Here is a 17,835-nt window from a genome sequence, read left to right as displayed (position 1 = left end):
CTGGCTCATGAGCTCATGAGCTTATTTCAAAAAAAAGCTGATGCCAGTCCTGCAACAAGACGCACCTATTCACCTGCTCGATAAAACGCTTTTTGAACATGGAGCCATTGGAATGGACCAGTAGCGGAAAATGTAAGCTTGCTCGACTATATGCCCAGTCACAGCTGACTCCGGACCAAGTAACGCTAGAATCACAGTGGCTTGACCATCCATCCACCGCACAACAGTATGTCAATGTCCCATATCGAAGTCCCCGTCGGACACAGGAACGCAAATCCCTGGTCATAGGCTTGCCTGGCCGCAAAGCTGAAGTGATTGGTATAGAAATGACACTATCGAGGAGACAGGAAACTCAATATTAAAGTAAGGAACACGGTGGTCTCCGTTATTATCTCCGAAAGATGTCGAGCGCTTTTTGTTGGAGAGTCCTGACATTCTTGCCGGTAGTACCAGCCGAGAAGATGCCATGGCTTCCTTGAGCAATACATATCAAAGAGACAGCTCAAGAGTCGGTCGAAAACGGCGGGACTTTGACCAAACAATCGAAAGCGGTAGCGAGGACGAGAGCAATGAGCAAGACAACACATGGAGCAAGAAGCGCAAAACGACGAGCGATGAAATGGCGGCTCGGAAGCTCGAGTGCCCTTACCAGACTTTCAACGAGCCTCGCAAAGATTGCGGGTCCAACTTCGCAAGCTTCACAAGGCTGAGGTGAATATCACAAAATCTATACGTGAGGTCAATCAAGCCTTCTAATGTCGTTCGTTGGTTAGGGAACACCTCAAACGCAACCATGGTTTATTCAACCTCAAATGCGCCCGGTGTTCACTGGACACTTTCGATGAAGCTACCGTTCAAAATAGGAACATGTTATCCGCGGAAACTGAGAACAACAAACAGTTTCCGGAATGCCATCATCATCACCAACCTCGACACCTCGAGTCAAAGGGCCCCAAAAACTGGCCGACAAGCAATGCAAATATCAGGGGTATCAAATGTTGGGAGGTGCCGGGCACCCTCAATGGCGTCCCTATCGATGCCCTTCCGGATTGGGGTTCTGTCATAGATGCCGTCTCGGAAGGGTTTGCAAGTCGACACAATCTCAAGGTCAAACGAACGGAAGCCCAATGCATACAGCTCCTCGGCGGACACGAAGCAGAGGTAGTCGGGTGGATCTATGGTGACTTTGCATTTCGTCGCGAGACGCAAGTCCATCGCCGCAAGTTTTACGTGCTTCGCAACAGCATGTATGACATGGTATTGGGGAGGAAATTTTTGAACCTGACAAAAACATTGACTGTAAATTGTCACCGCATCTCCGAGAGAGTCCGTCCATGTATTCAACGTGGGCGACGACTCTTCCTACTTGACGACGCTCCTGACGAGTACCTTCGCTGCACTGTCAACGGTGCCAAAGCCTGTGCGTTTCCTGACACGGGTTCTGATCTGATGCTGGTATCGGGCGACTTTGCCCGGCGTCACAAATTCAAAATACGGCGCGGAAAGAAATACAGACGACACATCGAGCTCGTCAATGGGTCGGCTATTCTGACCGACGGCATGGTATTGAATGCCGAGTTGCAATTTGACGTTGCACCGGATGCCTCACAAGTATTGGATTACGACCGCTATCGCCACTTTTCGGAGCATCTTGCATCCATCACTGACAAGCGGGGTAGAGATGAGGAATCAAAAGCGAGCTTCATTTGCGACCTTCACGTAATCGAAGGCCTTCCGTGCGACATAATTCTCAGCAACGACTTTATTTTCGAAAACAACGTCTTCTCGGCATACAAGCACTTGTTTTACTCCAGGCCAGTTGTTTCTAGCTCGAGCGCGATGCTCTTAGAGCGTAGCATTCTTGTCGCGAGAAATCGGATGGAAAAGTCAAACTGGTTATCGCGCTGGCGTCGGAAACCAAACGACCGAGTGCCACAATCGAGTGAGTTAACCCCTCCGCAATCGAACTAGGCGTTTGATGGCCATTCTAACGCGGCCAAGTACCTCTTCACCATCGGTCTTGGGACGAAAGATGGTACACTGAAGAGTCGCGAAGAAACAATGCGCAGCTCCTCATCGCAACCCTGCCGGAGCCACAAAGATCTATTGCCCGTGAGATCGAGAAAGGAGACCAAATGACCTGGGACAAGGACAATCCTAGACCAGCGCCTGCAGATCCAACTCTTTCAAACGAGCCCCCTCCTCCAGACCAGATGCCCCAAGCCCCTCCGCCGGCAGTTCTTCCTTCGATGCGAGGTCAGGTAGTGGGTGGAGATTGGCGAAGCTGACATGTCATGATGAGAAAGATGCCGTGCTAGAATGGTAGAGTTGCATATGCTCACGAGAAGGATGAGGAAGTAGCACGAGGTTGGGGTTTTGGGTATTGTCAATTCATGACGCCTTTCACGGAGTTGGGTCATCATTTCAGGGGGGGGAACGAATGAGGCAGCTTTGTATCACTTATTCGCGAGTTGTTATCATCATCTGTACCTTGGGCAGCCTTTGAGAATTAATCGTAATCATGAGAGAGTAATACTGCAACACTCGTCTGCTGCGGCTGATCATGCTTGGTTGGAAGGGTGAGGAAGGTAGGTCTATTGCTGTGCTCGTTCGGATATTTCCAACACGTGATGGATGTCTCCTGCCCCGCTGCCCCTCTTCGTGTCTGGCATTAGTGCCTTCCGTGGTCGGCGGGGCCTGTTCAGGAAGCCACTACCAGCTACCAGGGCCCTTTTTCCGACGGAGCGGGCAGGAAGACCCTGGCCTGGCTTCTTCCTTCTTCATCCAGGCTACGGTGGTGTCTGGTCTGGGTCGCTGCTTCCCCGCAAGACATGGGCCGATTTCTCCAGAGTCACACTCCCGTCGGGGCCGTCTCCTCAGAAATTCTCCAGTCTTTGCCCCGAGTCTGAGCTTCAGCCTCTGACCCGTCTCCAAAACGACAACGATTCCCAAGATCATGCATCTGCCCCCATAGCAACAACACCCGCATTCACTCCGCTCCGTGCGACGACCCAGCACATCGACGCCATGCAGGACGCCAATGGCAATGGCAGTGGCAGCGGCAGCATTAACGTTGCCAGCGTCGCCAGCACTGCCAGTACCGGCACCATCACCAGTGCAGGCACAAGCATAGGCGCAGCCCCCAGTCTTCACCCTCTAATACAAACGCCAACACCTCAACTCCTCCAGCTGCCAGTTCCCCATCAGAACCAATCCACCGGCGCGGCCAATGGCTCTTCCACATCCGCCGTCCCCTCGCGCCCGGGGCCTTCCACCTCGGGCAGGCGGTTTATCCGATCGCGCGAGGGCTGTCTGACATGCAAGTGAGTCAACGGCTGCTGTCTCTTCCTGTCTCAGCCCTGCGTCCCGTGCTTTTCGTTGATGCTTTGGTCATCTCATCAAGGACTGTCGGACTATCTACTCTTGCTCCACTCAACGCACTCTGGCACACGCTGACTCCCCCAGACGCCGCAAGGTCAAGTGTGATGAACAGCGACCCAGATGCTCCCATTGCGAGCGACTCAACCTCGAGTGCAAGTGGCGTCCCCAATCCAGCATCAGCCAGCAGAGAAGGCAGATGGCTGCCGTGAGCGGCTCCGTCACCAGTCCTGTTCCTCCTTCTCCTGCCACAGATAGCTCACCCAATGCTCCTGGCTCTCTGCCGGGCCATGCCGTCGACGAGGTATTCGATTATGCAAGCTTCATGTGGGACTCCGGCGACTTTTGGCAGCAGGTCAGCCCTCTGCTGACAACAGCCAATGCTGTCATGCCCTTTCCGCCACCGGATCGAGGCTCCATGAGCGCTTCTCTGGAGTCGGCAGGCATCGATAAATTTGACAACATGGGCGGAGTCCAGCAGGAACATCAACCACTACAGCTGCTGCCACCAGCAGGCGGTAATGACGATCGTCTGTTTGACTTTTTTGCTCGCTCGAACAATCCACCATTGCTCGCTGAGGTTGAGACCCAGAAGAAGTGGCTCGCCATGCGCCACGTCGTTGTTGAGATGGCCCGTGTCTCAAGAATGGTGCGCTGTGCGATACTCGCCTTCTCTAATGTCCTCATTGTTCGCTCCGAAGGGCCATGGGCTGCTGTTCATCAGGGCCACTACGAAAGCGCCGTCGCTGAGCTTGCTGCGTTCGACATGGCCTCTCTGACCGAGCATAGCCAGTACAGAGAGCATCTGCTTACCTCCCTCTTTTTTCTGGCCTACGTCGACATTGTGGAGAGCAGGCTCGAGGCAGCTCATTTGCACCTCAAGCGAGCGTACCTTGTCTTCCGAGAAGCAAACAAAAGCGGCATCGTATCGGTTGAGAAGCAATTTTTCCTATGGTTCCGCATTCTCGACGGCCGAGCCGTGTCTGGAGGAGGTGACGGTCTTTTCTTGGCTCAAGACGACGAGTTGATGCTGTTTGACGCCTCTCCGGCAAGTTTTGAGGGTGATGGGGAGGATGGGCCGAAGGATGACCTTGTCGACGGTGATATTGAAGCTGTCCTCTTTCAAGTTCTCTACCAACCAGGCATTGTCTTTTATCAGAAGGTACAGAGCTTTATGGGCCGTATCTCCAAGATTGATCCGTGGCATCGCTCCCGAGGCACGGTGGAGGACGAAACGGAGGTCATGAACATTGCTGCTGGCATTGCAACGGACCTGCGCACATTATACGATCAGAGGCCTCCGCTCATGGATTACGCTGTTGCAGGTAAGCTCACAGAGAGACACATCTCAGCCCATCTCGCCTTCGCCATCACCAGATCTTTCCGCACCTACCTTTCCAACTACTACGCCAGCAAGGTCCATCTGCACCGTGTGGCGTACAAAACGCTGCCTCTGACTCGGGACACACTCGATGCTCTGATCAACATCCGTCAGCTGGCGCGCCAACTTGTCAACGGCCTTCCTGCGGATGATGCGTTGCCTGTCAATATGCTCTGGCCTCTGTTGATGCTGGGTGTGGAAGAGCAGGATCCGGATGAAAAGGCATGGATCAAGACGCAGATCTTGCGGATGGAGAAGGTTGCTGGGAACGCGAGGATCACGGCGCAAGTTCTCGAAGAGGTCCAGACTCGCCAAGATGCAGCCAAGATGCGAATGGATATTCGCTCGGTCATGATTGCTGTTTTTAACTCGTCGTTTGCGATTGTCTAACGGAACCTGAGCACTCTTTTGATCTGCAGCTGGGGGGTACGGCAACGAGGATGACGGGAGGCGAGGGGCCAAAGGGCCATCGGCATTGGGCGTTGTAAGGAGTTAGTTTTGCATGCGGGCCGCGTCGGCAGGCAACGACTTGAAGAGGGATATAATGTTGCCATTTATGCGAATTCACATCTGCACGGCCAGGAGCGGGCCACATCATCCGGCATCAAGAAATCCCGCGCTCGCTGCTCACGGCGCTGTACGCGTCTCATCGGGTACCATGACCGAGGATGATCGTCATTCGGACTTAGACTTGAGCCCCGCGAAGTATCATACTGATGATGGATACAATTGGCCCTACCTCAACAGGATGAACCGACAAGCTATCTGCATCACCCAGGGAGCCGACCCCTGCAGACAGAATTGGACACCCTGGTCGAGCATCAGGCCCTCGACACAAAGGCGTTCTTCGGGCATTTCAGACCAGACAGAGGCCCATCGAAATGGCAGGCTGACGCAGGGCAGCAGCCCAGCTGGCACGGCTGCCAGCGGATATGCCGCGTTCTGACGATCCAGCCACGACGTCGTCAACCATACCTAGTATCTTTTCCCCATATGTCTCCGCATCCAAGTCGTTTGCCCCAGATCGCGGAGCGCGGAGCTTCATGTCATCGGGGCTGAATCTCGTCGTCGGACGAATCCCTGCAACATGCAACGAGCTCGGGTCGGAGACGGTCGCATCGAGACCCGATTCGTGGGCCTTGACACTCACAAATCGAGTGCCGCCCCGCTGCTAACCCGTTTCTGCTAACTACCGATCGCATGTGAGGTGCGACTCCAGATTCCGGCACCATCATACGAGTTTGTTGACAGCTTTGGCTGGAGCTGTCCCATTACCCCTCCATCAACTGTCTCCCCGCAGCGAGCTCAGCATCCGGACAAACATGGCGCCCTTGTTCGCGTCGCGTGCAAGCACAGGGCGGGGAACGAGCGGGGAGGAGGGCCGCTGACAGCATTCTACAACGAGTCGCTCCGTCGGGGTCGTCGCGTCGTCGAGTCGAGTCGCGGGTCACCGACGTGGGGTGAATGAATAGACGCTGCGTCCTGTCGGACCCCTCGTGGCGAAAGAACCCCGTCAACTCGAGTCAAGTAGGAGCTTCAATATTATCGGACCTACATTACTTTACTTTTCTCTCGTCGCGACTTTTTTTCTCTGGACTTGATTCAACTTCATTCCCCAACCTTCCTGCATTTCCCCCTTGCTCTGTGTCGCTTCTTCACCCCCCCCCATCCGAGAACCTGTTTAGTGTTCCCCCTGATACCTCTCACGAGTCCGCGCACGACACCGACATAACGATGGGCTCTGTTCCGACAACGAAGAAGACGCCGCTAACGGGCGTTCACGTCCCTTGCCTCACGTGGTTCAAAGATGGCGCCGACCAGGAGATCGACTGGGAGCTCCAGCGCGAGCACCTCGAGTTCGTCATCTCTGCCGGTCTTGAGGGCGTTGTCATTGCCGGCACCAACGGCGAGGCAGTGACGCTCTCCTCCGACGAGAAGGCGCGCCTGCTTCGTCTGACCCGCGAAGTCGCCGTCCAACAGGGCCGCCCTGATCTCGTCATCACCATGGGCACCTCGGGCCACTGCACTCGGGACGTTGTTGCCGAGACCAAGATTGCCGCTGAAGCTGGCGCCGACTATCTGCTCGTGCTCGTGCCGAGCTACTTCCACTTTGCCATGGACGCCGACGCCATCTGCGCCTTCTTTGAAGAGGTAAGACTTCCTTTGTCAACGACGCTTGCGGGCGAGCGCGCGTGGGCGAGCCCGAGGCGTGTCGTGCGGCAACAGATGCACGCGCTGACGTATATCTAGCTTGCCACGGCCTCGCCCCTCCCTATCATGATCTACAACTTTCCCGGCGTCGTCGCGGGCCTCGACGTCAACTCGGACATGTTCTCTCGCCTCGGCGCTCACCCCAACATAGTCGGCTGCAAGCTCACCTGCGGCGGCATCGCCAAGGTGTCGCGCATCGCCGCCGAGTTTGCCCCGACCGACTTCTTCGCCCTCACCGGCCAGTCCGACTGGCTCGTGCCGGGCCTCAGCGTCGGCGCCACGGGCGTCGTCACGGGCGTCGCGAACCTGTACCCCCGCGTCTGCGCCGCCGTCTACGACCGCTACGTCGCCGGTGACACGGCCGAGGCCGCGCGCCTGCAGCTCGCGCTGGCCAGGGCCGAGTGGGGGTTCGCCAAGGGCGGCATCAACGGCACGAAATGGGTCGTCGCCACGCTGCGGGGGTATGGGGCTGAGAGGGCGCACTGCCGGCGGCCGTACCCGCGCTACGAGGACGCGAAGAAGCAGGCTTGGATTCGGGACGTTGTCGGCGCCTTGGCTGTCGAGGAAGAGAAGCTCGGGAAAAGGGTGATTGCGTGAATTTGATAGAGGTAGGACTGGACGCTGTAGATCAATGGCATTGCATGGAATTGGAAGTCTTGACCAGCTGCTCGTTGTAAGTGATCTACGCGGTTTAGCAAAACGATGAGTGTCTGGAAGCCGAATTGCCGCGTTTTGACAAGTCATACTGTTGGATTGAAATAGACAGTTTTATGATGTATGACTCGAGATACATCTCTATTTCGCGAAGAAGGAGTATAGATCCTTTGAGTTGGATGTCGGATCTGTAGAGCAGGCCTGGCAATGGAGACGCCCAACACAGAGCTCATCGTTTGCTAGTACCGCGTTCTGTCGACTTCATGACACGACTTGACCTGATAATTCTGACAGGATTTGCGAGATCAAGTTCTGATTCCCTAGTATGACCATTTGTTTGTTTACGAAAGTAGGAAATGCATCAAAAATGCCCATTCGCGTTGCAGCCTAGTAATGTCCAAGCGAAAGGTATAATCTGAATCATGACACAAAATCACACTCAACACATGTTCCGCGAATACACAGTTCATGTCAAAAGTCATTCTCTGTAATTAAATCAATCGGAAGATACTGCCAAAGCAGTCTATCCTGACGATCCGCAGTATCTTGTCCTCCTCCTGATGGCCGCCGCCGAAAACGACCTCCATTAAGCCCTCTCCGTGTGGTCTGTCATTCCAGCCTTGCCAACTCCCTCCTCAATGCTGACCGCATCCTCCTTGGCCAGCGGTGTCTGCACAATGCCCTGAGCCCGACGATCACCCTCGTACCCAAAGAGCACGTCCATCTGCTCGAGGGTGACACCCTTGGTTTCGGGCAAGAAGAAGTACGCCCAAAGAGTGGCGGTAAGCATCCAGCAGGCAAAGAAGAACCAGACACCAAAGTCAAGGGACTCAAAGATGTACGGAAGTGCCTTGGTGATGATGAACTGGATCATCCACTGAGTGAAGGCGGCGAAAGTTCCGGTAAGGTTGCGCAGTGCGCCGGGGAAGATTTCGGCGGACACAATCCAGGGAATACCGTTCAAACCGAAAGACCAGCTAGAAAAAGGTTAGACGATGCGACGCTGATATAGAGGGTCCAGACCACTTACAACACAGAGTAGATCATGATAGCAGCTGTAGCGGCCTTTCCACCAGCGGCGTTCGACGCAGAGAGCTCGTTGCCGGCCGCGATAATCGGCGCAGGGTTGCCAACCTTGACGTAGGCTCCGACGAACCACAGGCAGAGCGAACAGGCAAGCGAGGAGATAATCGTGGGGTTCCGACGTCCCCAAATATCGATAAGAGCTCCATAGAAGATAATCGACGCGACAGCCTTAACAAGGCCATAAATGCCGGTGTATAGAGCGACGTCCTTGATACCAATAGAGCCGAATAGCATGGGCGAGTAGTAGTTGATGGCTGCTGCTCCCGACATGTTCTGAAGCGAAAAGGAACAGAAAACCAGTAGCAGACGATTCCACATGCCCTTGCGGCTTAATTCGGCCAGGCAGCCACGGATATAGGCCCAGAAGCCAGTACCGTACTTAGCAGCAACGGCAGCTTCTTCGGAGAGACGGGTGTTGATAATAGCAACCTCTTCCTGCATGTATTGGTGGTCCATGGGGAGGTGGCGCAGGGCTACGAGAGCCTTCTCAGCTTCGGCGATACGGCCCTTCTTGAAGAGCCACAGCGGGGACTCGTGTAGGAAGAAGCCTCCAACAAGAAGGAAGCCAGCGGGGATGAGCTGAACGGCCATAGGAACGCGCCAAGCCGCGCGGCTGTTTGGGTCCATGTTTTGGTTGACGCCATAGTTTATCCAGAAGCCGACGAGGGATCCTGTCTGATATGTAACTTCGAAAAGGCCTGTGAGGATACCGCGGATCGAAGAGATGGAGAGCTCGGCGATATAGGATGGGACTGTAGCAGTGATGACGCCGCAGCCCCAGCCGGTAAGAGCACGGCCAGCATAGATATTGGCCAAGTCGGTGGTAGCGGCAACCATCGGGACAGCGCCAGCAATAAAGACAAGGTTGGCGATAATGAGCGCCCACCTACGGCCGATATACTCGGTAACTGCATCATTAATTACAGTTCGAAAGTATAGAGTAGATTAACTTACTGAAGAAGCACATCAAGGCACCACCGAGGGCACCCGCTTGGAATGCAGATGTAATGTTGGAGCTGATGCCGGACTTATTGGCGTCTGTGATGCCAAAGTCATCCTTGAAACCGGCCCGGGCAATGGTCGTGCCAATAAAGGCGGAGTCATAGCCGAAACTACAGTCGCGTCAGTACCTAGCGGTCACTGTTCAAAAGACAGCTGTCACATACAGCAACGAGCCCATGGCAATAATGGACGCCTCTGTGTACAGACGCCAATTGTAGACCTCCTTCGGCGTCGGCCGATCCTCAACAGCTTTGAGACCACCCATGGTTGCTTCGTTGACGAAAAAGCAGTTGTGGAGCTGGCGTTGATCCGCAATGCTCTGACGATGATGTCGGCAGGATATTGTCGGCTGGAGACCTCTAAGAGATGACTGTCCCGGTAGATGTCGTAGTTGCTAATGACGAGAGGAGTGAAGAGGAATCTCAAGAAGACAAGACTGGTGGTGAGGTTGTCCTGGGATACTTATCCTCCCGAACCCCACCCGAGCGCGATCATAAAGAATTGGGGAAAATCTGGGGAATAGTCAACCCACGTCGTCAATGTGTCTTGTCAGGCGAGCGGCGCGCGAGCACTGCGACGGCGACCGACAGGGGTGTTTTGAGAGGCGAGGGGGTGACAATGGGGGATGGTTGATGGATCGTGGAGCTCCGGGGAGTGAGGGGGACGTGCATCGGGCTCGTCCAAGTGGGCAAGGCGGAGGCTGATCTGGGGATAGAGTCATGCTCCATACTGCAAAGCCGATGCCGACGTCGTTGGTGGGAAGATTGTCCCACGCCCACAGGGAGGCCAAAGGCGGCAAACTTGGCATGAACCTGGTGCTGCCACGCCGCTTGACTCGGTGCCCCGGTGTTCTGAGGGCCGAACCCACCATGTGCACGACGCTGGCCCCGTCTCGTTCCCTCCTGTAAGGCGATCGGAGCCGAGAAGCGAGCCGACCGTCGCGAGCAGACGTCGCGATTGGATGAAGAGGAAGCAGGCGGCTGCAGGGCTTTTGGTCACAGCATCGGCGCCGCGCTAGCAGACGACGACGGCGGCATCTGGAATGGTGGTCTCGAAGCAGGAAGAACACATGACGGCCAAACCCCAAAGAACATGGTTTCCGCTCCTTCAAGTCAGACCATCTCTGGGGCAGATGGCGTCGCATCAACACGTGGGATGGGTTCCGAAGCTCTGGGTCGCTTCGTCACTTGGGAACGGCAAGGTTCTGGGGCGACGCGCTGCCGACCCTTTTCAGCCCCATCGGCATTGCCTGATGGTGGTTCCGCAATGAAGCAATATCATGGGGTTTCTCATGTGTCATCGATATGGTCGCCTTCTGTCGTTTCGATGATCTGTGATCGGAACCTCGACAGACGGCAATGTTGATGTCGGCTCGGCGTCATTCTTCGGGTTGTCGCGCGCGGTGTCGGATCTTACGCCGCCCTCCGTTGCTCAGAGCGTGTGGCCGTGGTTTTGGCTCGGGTCGTATGAGTCTCGTGTCATTCGGCAAGCTCGATCGTAGGCTCTCGTCTGTCAGGTCTCTTGTCAGTCAACTTTGTACACTCCATACTAACCCTGGAATGAACATCCGGCGTCTGGGCCAATGCTCTTGTTGGGCGACGGGTACAACTGGTTGATTTGACTGCCTTCGGATGATTCGCGGCTTGATGTCGAAACTTACTGTTGGCTCTAGACGGTATGAGATGCACAAAGGCATTCTGCACCGAAGATGAGAGAGATTAGAAATAGAGCTAGGTTCATTTCTATGCCTTGTGTGGGAGAAACGCGATGCAGCTTCTCTGGAGTCTTCTTTTCAGGGATGTGGTCATTCACTGCATTTTGGACCTGCTGGGGTTTGGTACAAATGCCGGGTATCGATGATGAAGGAGCATAACCATCATGTCCATCCCCTGCAATGATGGAGGCCAGGAGCGATTAGGTGATAGATCGCTGGCCACACCAAATTGTGACCACAGCAGGTGCATAACAGGCGCACTTTCCCTAGCCCATCAGATTGTAACCCACCAAACCCACGAGTGATGTCTACATAAGCCCTTCAGCTGCCTGGCCCACGATGGCTTTGCACCTTCGTTGAGCCATCCAATGCAGCCGACATTCGCTACATCATCAGGACATCAACATCCCCGAACCATCCTCAAAATCTCCTACGCATCGTTTCCGCACATCACCGTCGACAACATGGATCCTTCACCTCGTAGCACCGGCTCATACTATATCGGCACACTGGCCTTCATCAAGGCATACGCCGAAGCCAACTTTGAGTCTCCGACCTGTACCGCCAAAATGGAGCACACCCGCGAGTAGGTCATTACGGGCAACGTGGCTCGCGCATCAATATGACAGAACGCCCTACAGCACCGGACAGCCCTGAACAATCAGAGGCGGCAGACGACGACGCTGGCTGTGTGAGCGTCGGCGTACCTAGTACCAGAAGTCCGCTACGAACCACCGCGAATTCAACTACTTATCGATACTGGCGCATGCGTACGGCCGGGCCACCAGCGTATCCGGCGCCAGGTTTCTTCATGGCTCGAAGGCCGCCGTTCCATGCATGGCTGAATTATAGAGCACCCACTTCCTACGAAAGGACAAAGTTGCCAGAGAGGCCCAAGGAGAACATGAAGTTGATTGACAGCGAGAAGGCGCCCAAGGCACTGCACGTCGAGGCGCCGCCGCATTACTCCGCAGAGGAAGAAGATCCCAAGAACGAGGGTCAAGCCGCCCATGCGAAGAGTCGATCGCCTGAAACTTGAGTCGGAACAACGCAAGGCGGATGTCGGCGAGATATGACGCCCATGGTGTTCCGTCGGTTGACAAGCGGTGTTGCATTCAGTTTTCAGCTTTACTGATAAATTCCAGCGCCAGTAGCCAGTATTGTTGAACGCAGTCCTCAGGTTGCGTGTGATGTAAATGATGGATAGCAGTGCTTTTGTGGCTAATATGACGTCAGAAGCCACCCTACAGCGTAACATCTTAGCACTTATTTGGTGCATTTACAGCGGATACTCCGCTGTAAGGACATCGCTGTACTGAAAAAGCAGCACGGACTTGGGTGGATCATGCCGCCATCACGTGCTTCCGCAGCCATCGGCGGATTCCGATGCATGTGCACCACGTTGGAGGGGCGTTTTGGGTGTCGCGCAGCCTAGCGCGGGGCAGTTGGGAAAAAAACTTCGATCAAGGCGGGCAGGCGGGGTGACATGGTGATCGCGATTTTGGTAGCCTTCTTCTTTTTCTTCTTCTTCTTTTCCTCTGGTGATTTTCATCCACGTTTTTTCTGCCTCCTTGCTTCAGCCTTTCTCCCCTTCCGCGATACCCTCAACACCCTAGTTCGTACGCCTCGTGCACCACCAACACCATCAAGATGGCCGAAATCGAGAAGATCTACGTCACCTACAACGACGTACGTGTCGCCCCTTCACCCTCTCTTGTGCGACAGTGCTTATGCAGCAACCCGCATCCTGTTGAACCTCGGATATGCTTTCGATCCTCACCCCTGAACAGACAGTCCCAGCTAACACGAGAAAAACAGGTCCACAAGCTCTGCCAGGAGTCGGCTGCCGAGATCCTCGCCAACTTCAAGCCCCATCTCATGATCGCCATTGGCGGCGGCGGCTATGTCCCCGCCCGCATCCTGCGCTCCTTCCTCCGCCAGCCCGGCAGCCCCAACATCCCCATCCAGGCCATCGGCCTCTCCCTCTACGAGTCGCTGCCCGAGACCATGGCCGGCAACGAGACGCCCGGCGTGCCCGAGGTGCCTGGCACCCGCGTCACGCGCACGCAGTGGCTCGACCTGACGGCCCTCGGCGAGATGGAGAACCTCGTCGGCAAGCGCGTGCTCATCGTCGACGAGGTCGACGACACGCGCACCACGCTCGAGTACGCCGTCAAGGAGCTCGAGAAGGACGTCGAGGCCGCCCGCCAGCGCCTCGGCACCGACGAGAAGACCCAGTTCAGCATCTTCGTGCTCCACAACAAGGACAAGCAGAAGAAGGGCACCCTGCCCGCCGAGATGCTCGACAACGGCCGCTACCTCGCCGCCCGCACCGTCGGCGACGCCTGGATCAACTACCCCTGGGAGGCCGAGGACATTGACGAGCACGACCGCCAGGCCGCCAGCGCCCTCAGCAAGCAGGCGAAATAAGCTTGTGGGCTTTGTGTACACACTGGTCTCAGGGAGGATGGATTCGGAGGGTCGGGTGGAGGCGATACCATTTGGGGCGAGGAGAGTGCCTGTTATTCAGTGCGAGGCACGCCCTCTCCTGGCTAAGGTTGGCGGCGGGGCATGCATACGTTGCGTCCCCCACCGACGGACCATGAATACATGACATTCAAGGAATGACAGACAAATGGTGGACGAGCGTGGCCACCGTGCAAAATGCTTTGAAACAAGTGATTCGTTACGCTACATTGAAAGCACTCCCGTGCGCAAGACCAAAACTACTGGTCGGACGATTACTGATACACCCCCCTTAGCCCCCTACAACCCTCACACGCTGAGTCCTAGCTCCCTAATGATGATGTCTGCCGCCTTTTCGCCGACGACCAGCGCCGTGTTGTTGGTGTTGGCGCCGACGTTCATGGGCGGGATGCTCAGGTCGGCAATCTTGAGCCCCTTGGTCCCCCAGACATTCAGGTCATGGTCCACAACACCGTTCTCCTCCCGCGGCGCCATCTTGGCTGTGGCAATCGAGTGCCACGTCGTCCCGACATTCTCCCGAATCCACTGCTCGATCGCCTTGTCGTCCTCGGCCGAGTACTCGATGTCCTTGACGTCGCTGAGGGCGCTCTCGACCGCCGCGCAGGCGGCAGCAGACCCCTCGGCGAAGGCGGGGTGCCCGGCCGCGAGCTCGCCGCGGAACATGGCCGTGCGGCGCATGATCTCGCGCTGCTTCTTGTAGGCCCAGAGCTGCTTCTTCAGATCAATGTCGTGAGCATCGCTGAGGTAGCCCGGGTCAAAGTCGAGCGCGTCGGAGACTTCGGGGCCCGTGATGTGCATGTGGCCGCGGGAGTACGGGTACGCCGTGTAGGTGCCGACCGTGACGTAGCCGGCCTCGGGCACGCTCGCAGGATCGCCGAGGAAGCTTTGTTCTAGGATGAGCGAGGGGCACGGCGGAAGTGGATGAATTGTTCGCGAACTCACCATGAAACGAGGCCCATCAGCATGAGCGGCCTGTCGGGCGCATTCTTGAAGTCCTTGTTCCAGGCGTCCTGGAATTCGGGACCCAGCGCCGAGACGTCGTCGTCCGAGGGGCGCAGCTTGGACGATATGTCGATCGACTTCCAGCCAACTCGGGGGTCCTTCTTGTCGATGAGCTCCTGCCGCTTGTCTGGATTGCGCAGCATGCCGTCGATGGTCTCGTGCTCTTTCAAGCTCGAGAGGTACGGGTACAGAATCAGCTGGTGGTCTTGGTAGTCGCGGCCGACGCCCGGCAGGTCGACCTTCACATCCACGCCGGCCTTCTTCAGAATCTCAGGGTCGCCGAGGCCAGACCTTTCGAGAACAGGCGGCGTGCCGCAGGCGCCGCAGGAGACAACGACCAGCTGGCGCGCCTTGACCTGCTTCTTGGGGTGTTTCGTCGTCTCCAGCACGGCCTGGAAGTCTGGGTTCGGCGTGTACTCGACGCCCACCGCTCGCTTGTCGTCGTCGAGCAGGACACGGACGACTTTGGATTGGGTGAGAATATGGAGATTGGGGTACTTGTCATTGTCCATCTTGTCGTGGAGATAGACGCGGGCAGAATCCTGTCGCTTGCCCTCGGGGCTGACATAGCGGAGCCATCGCTCGATGCCGTTGTTGGCATCCAGCGTCTGGAGGTCCTTGATCTCGGGCCAGCCCACCTCGCCCGTGGCCTTGATGAACTCACTCTCCGAGAACTCGGAGCGGAACGTGCCGCTGGAGATGTGCACGGGCCCGCTGTCACCATGACGGCTCTTGTCGCCCGGGCCGTGATATGTTTCGAGCTTTCGAGGAGTGTAAGCTTGCTTCTTAGTTGAGCCAGACACAGAGTGGGACGTTACCTTCTTGAGGAATGGCAGTATCTCATCAGCGGACCATCCAGGACTCTTCCAGGAGTCGAAATCCGAACGCTGAGCACGCGTGTACATCATAAAGTTGATGGAGGATCCGCCGCCGAGCACACCGCCAGAAGGAACAATGACCTCGCGTCCGGCACATTGCTCCGATTTGTTGCCCTTGTAGAAAATGGCAGTCTTACTCGTAGGCAACAGGTGGTCCAGAAAGAACGCAGGGTTCTCAATATTGGATACGCCGCGGTTGTCCTGGCCACCTTCAATTACCAGAATCGACAGTTTCGGGTCGGCTTCGGCCAAGCGTCCTGCCACGACACATGCCGCAGTGCCTCCTGTAGTGAGAACTCAGAGTCAGTATGTGCGGTATCATCGACGGCGAACCAGTATTGGTGAGGACGACATGAAAAGATGCCCACGCGTACCTCCGGCAATGATGACATCGACCTCATCGATGTCATCGGCAAGCTTCGTGTAGACGCCCATTGTGAGATGATACAAGTGACAGGCTTCAAGGTAGCAATCGATTTTGCTTCAGACATGAGCCTGGATGAGACAGAAAGAGAAGAGGGAGGCCTGTTGGAGATGGCTGTGGAACTTGTTCTGGTTTAAAGCTGCTGGCGAGTCTCTACGTACGTACGCTATGCCTTGTCCTCCTCCTTTCCCCCTCCCCGCGTTGCCTATTACGAAACTAGAGGGGACCATGTGCAACGATCCCCACGCTCTGGAACCGGCTCTTGGCCGTCGAAGGGTCATCGCTTCGGCGATAACACGGCACAGCTGGAACGAGACCTGCCCCTCGCATCCGCGGGGGTTCAATAGTGTCCTGCTTATCCCCGACTTCCCCGCAATCTGGGGTAGGGGGAGGCATCTCGTTTCGAGATGCAGGGCTGGATCGACGTTGCCTCCCCTCTGTTGCTATTGGGCGACGCTAATACGGTTCGTGTCTTTGAGCTAGGCCGCCTCTGTCAAGGATATGCGGGGTTGGTGCACCCGGCGCGGTCGCTTTCCGCAGCAGGTCTGGCCTTCAGCGTGCTTTTTATTCGTTGCCTAGGTGTTTCGAGAAAGAGGCGTTGAAGGGGAGTCGTATCGCATGGTTCTGATCGAGTCCAAGAAGCCAATGTGAGGGCTCTCCATTGATCCGCGCAAGGTTCCCCTCGCCCGCTCAATCCTCGTTGGTATGAGTGAGTCGTGCCCAAAGTCCAAAGCTCATGAGTCGCTGTAGCCTGAGTCAGTGGACCCTGCAATCCGTAAACGCCGATGCTGCGACCACATTTGGGCCATGTAGGAGATTGTTTGTGTATGAAGCCGTCACAACCCGGCTGGTCGCGGCACACCTGTACCCTCGGTTGTTTCCAGAGCCGCTTGACACAGCTTGCGCGTATCTTCGAAGCATCGAGTGATGTTTGGTAATTGCCACTCTCCTGCTGCGCCCTCCCCTCTATGACCTCTCCGTTAACCTCCAGAGCGCGATGCGAGCCATTTGTGAACCAGTGTGGATAGCATAGCCATGCGCGCCCAATATTACAGGTGCGAGAAGGTCTTTTTCTGTATGATGCCATTCTGGTGTGAAGTCGAATCGCTTCATTCCCAGCAAGGGCTTGTTCTGGACCAACTTCGATAAGTGCAGCTTTCTAATGTGTGTACTGTCATTCCAGAGGCGACACAGCTCAGACAGAGGCTTCCTAGCAGACAGGCTTGCTCTCGATATTTATTTTCTTTGCAGTCACTGGCGAGTCCCGCGTCGCCAGTAGCATCCGAAGCGCGCACGCTTTTCCTCTGCCGCCCTCATCCGCTCCTCGTCATCTGATGCAGTTGTCGCTCAAGATTTGGGGATGACAGATGGCGCCAGTTCGTTCTGCTAATCTCCAGGTATCTGGGATCCAGAGAGTATCAGGCAAGATTCTCGGGTGTCTCAACCTCATAACGGGTCAGGATAAAAATATGTCACATAGAGATTGTTCCACAACAGGCAGGCGATACATGTGTGCCAAAGTCGATGAAAAAGAGCTGCCACAGGTATTTGCCTTCCTCCTGTGATATTGTACACTGGCAAGGAAACGTCGTGATACTTGGACGGCGGTGGGTCCCGG

General features: G+C 55.9%; 6 protein-coding genes across 6 annotated transcripts; 4 read left to right on the top strand and 2 right to left on the bottom strand.

Annotated features, from left to right (window-relative positions):
* Window positions 1-3,027: 3,027 nt before the first annotated feature.
* On the top strand, window positions 3,028-5,149 carry VDBG_09558 (conserved hypothetical protein; the record flags this gene model as incomplete). The annotated part of the gene is made up of 2 exons (XM_003000317.1): window positions 3,028-3,323; window positions 3,466-5,149. 2 exons carry the CDS (start codon window positions 3,028-3,030, stop codon window positions 5,147-5,149), a joined length of 1,980 nt encoding a protein of 659 aa, XP_003000363.1.
* Window positions 5,150-6,493: 1,344 nt separating this feature from the next.
* VDBG_09557 (dihydrodipicolinate synthetase family protein) lies at window positions 6,494-7,567 on the top strand (the record flags this gene model as incomplete). Its single annotated transcript, XM_003000316.1, has 2 exons — window positions 6,494-6,910; window positions 7,010-7,567. 2 exons carry the CDS (start codon window positions 6,494-6,496, stop codon window positions 7,565-7,567), a joined length of 975 nt encoding a protein of 324 aa, XP_003000362.1.
* Window positions 7,568-8,210: 643 nt separating this feature from the next.
* Window positions 8,211-9,977, bottom strand: VDBG_09556 (quinate permease; the record flags this gene model as incomplete). Its single annotated transcript, XM_003000315.1, has 4 exons — window positions 8,211-8,601; window positions 8,655-9,618; window positions 9,665-9,822; window positions 9,877-9,977. 4 exons carry the CDS (start codon window positions 9,975-9,977, stop codon window positions 8,211-8,213), a joined length of 1,614 nt encoding a protein of 537 aa, XP_003000361.1.
* Window positions 9,978-11,890: 1,913 nt separating this feature from the next.
* Window positions 11,891-12,465, top strand: VDBG_09555 (predicted protein; the record flags this gene model as incomplete). Its single annotated transcript, XM_003000314.1, has 2 exons — window positions 11,891-12,012; window positions 12,078-12,465. The coding sequence occupies 2 exons, from the start codon at window positions 11,891-11,893 to the stop codon at window positions 12,463-12,465; spliced, it is 510 nt and encodes a 169-aa protein (XP_003000360.1).
* A 611-nt stretch (window positions 12,466-13,076) lies between these two features.
* On the top strand, window positions 13,077-13,856 carry VDBG_09554 (hypoxanthine guanine phosphoribosyltransferase; the record flags this gene model as incomplete). The annotated part of the gene is made up of 2 exons (XM_003000313.1): window positions 13,077-13,115; window positions 13,245-13,856. 2 exons carry the CDS (start codon window positions 13,077-13,079, stop codon window positions 13,854-13,856), a joined length of 651 nt encoding a protein of 216 aa, XP_003000359.1.
* A 345-nt stretch (window positions 13,857-14,201) lies between these two features.
* VDBG_09553 (alcohol oxidase) lies at window positions 14,202-16,228 on the bottom strand (the record flags this gene model as incomplete). Its single annotated transcript, XM_003000312.1, has 4 exons — window positions 14,202-14,796; window positions 14,856-15,676; window positions 15,734-16,077; window positions 16,168-16,228. 4 exons carry the CDS (start codon window positions 16,226-16,228, stop codon window positions 14,202-14,204), a joined length of 1,821 nt encoding a protein of 606 aa, XP_003000358.1.
* Window positions 16,229-17,835: the final 1,607 nt, after the last annotated feature.

The sequence above is a fragment of the Verticillium alfalfae genome, genomic scaffold (assembly GCF_000150825.1).
Source record: "Verticillium alfalfae VaMs.102 supercont1.15 genomic scaffold, whole genome shotgun sequence".
Classification (NCBI taxonomy): domain Eukaryota; kingdom Fungi; phylum Ascomycota; class Sordariomycetes; order Glomerellales; family Plectosphaerellaceae; genus Verticillium; species Verticillium alfalfae.
The sequence above is the reverse complement of the archived record's forward strand: the minus strand, read 5'-3'. Positions and strand labels throughout refer to the sequence as shown.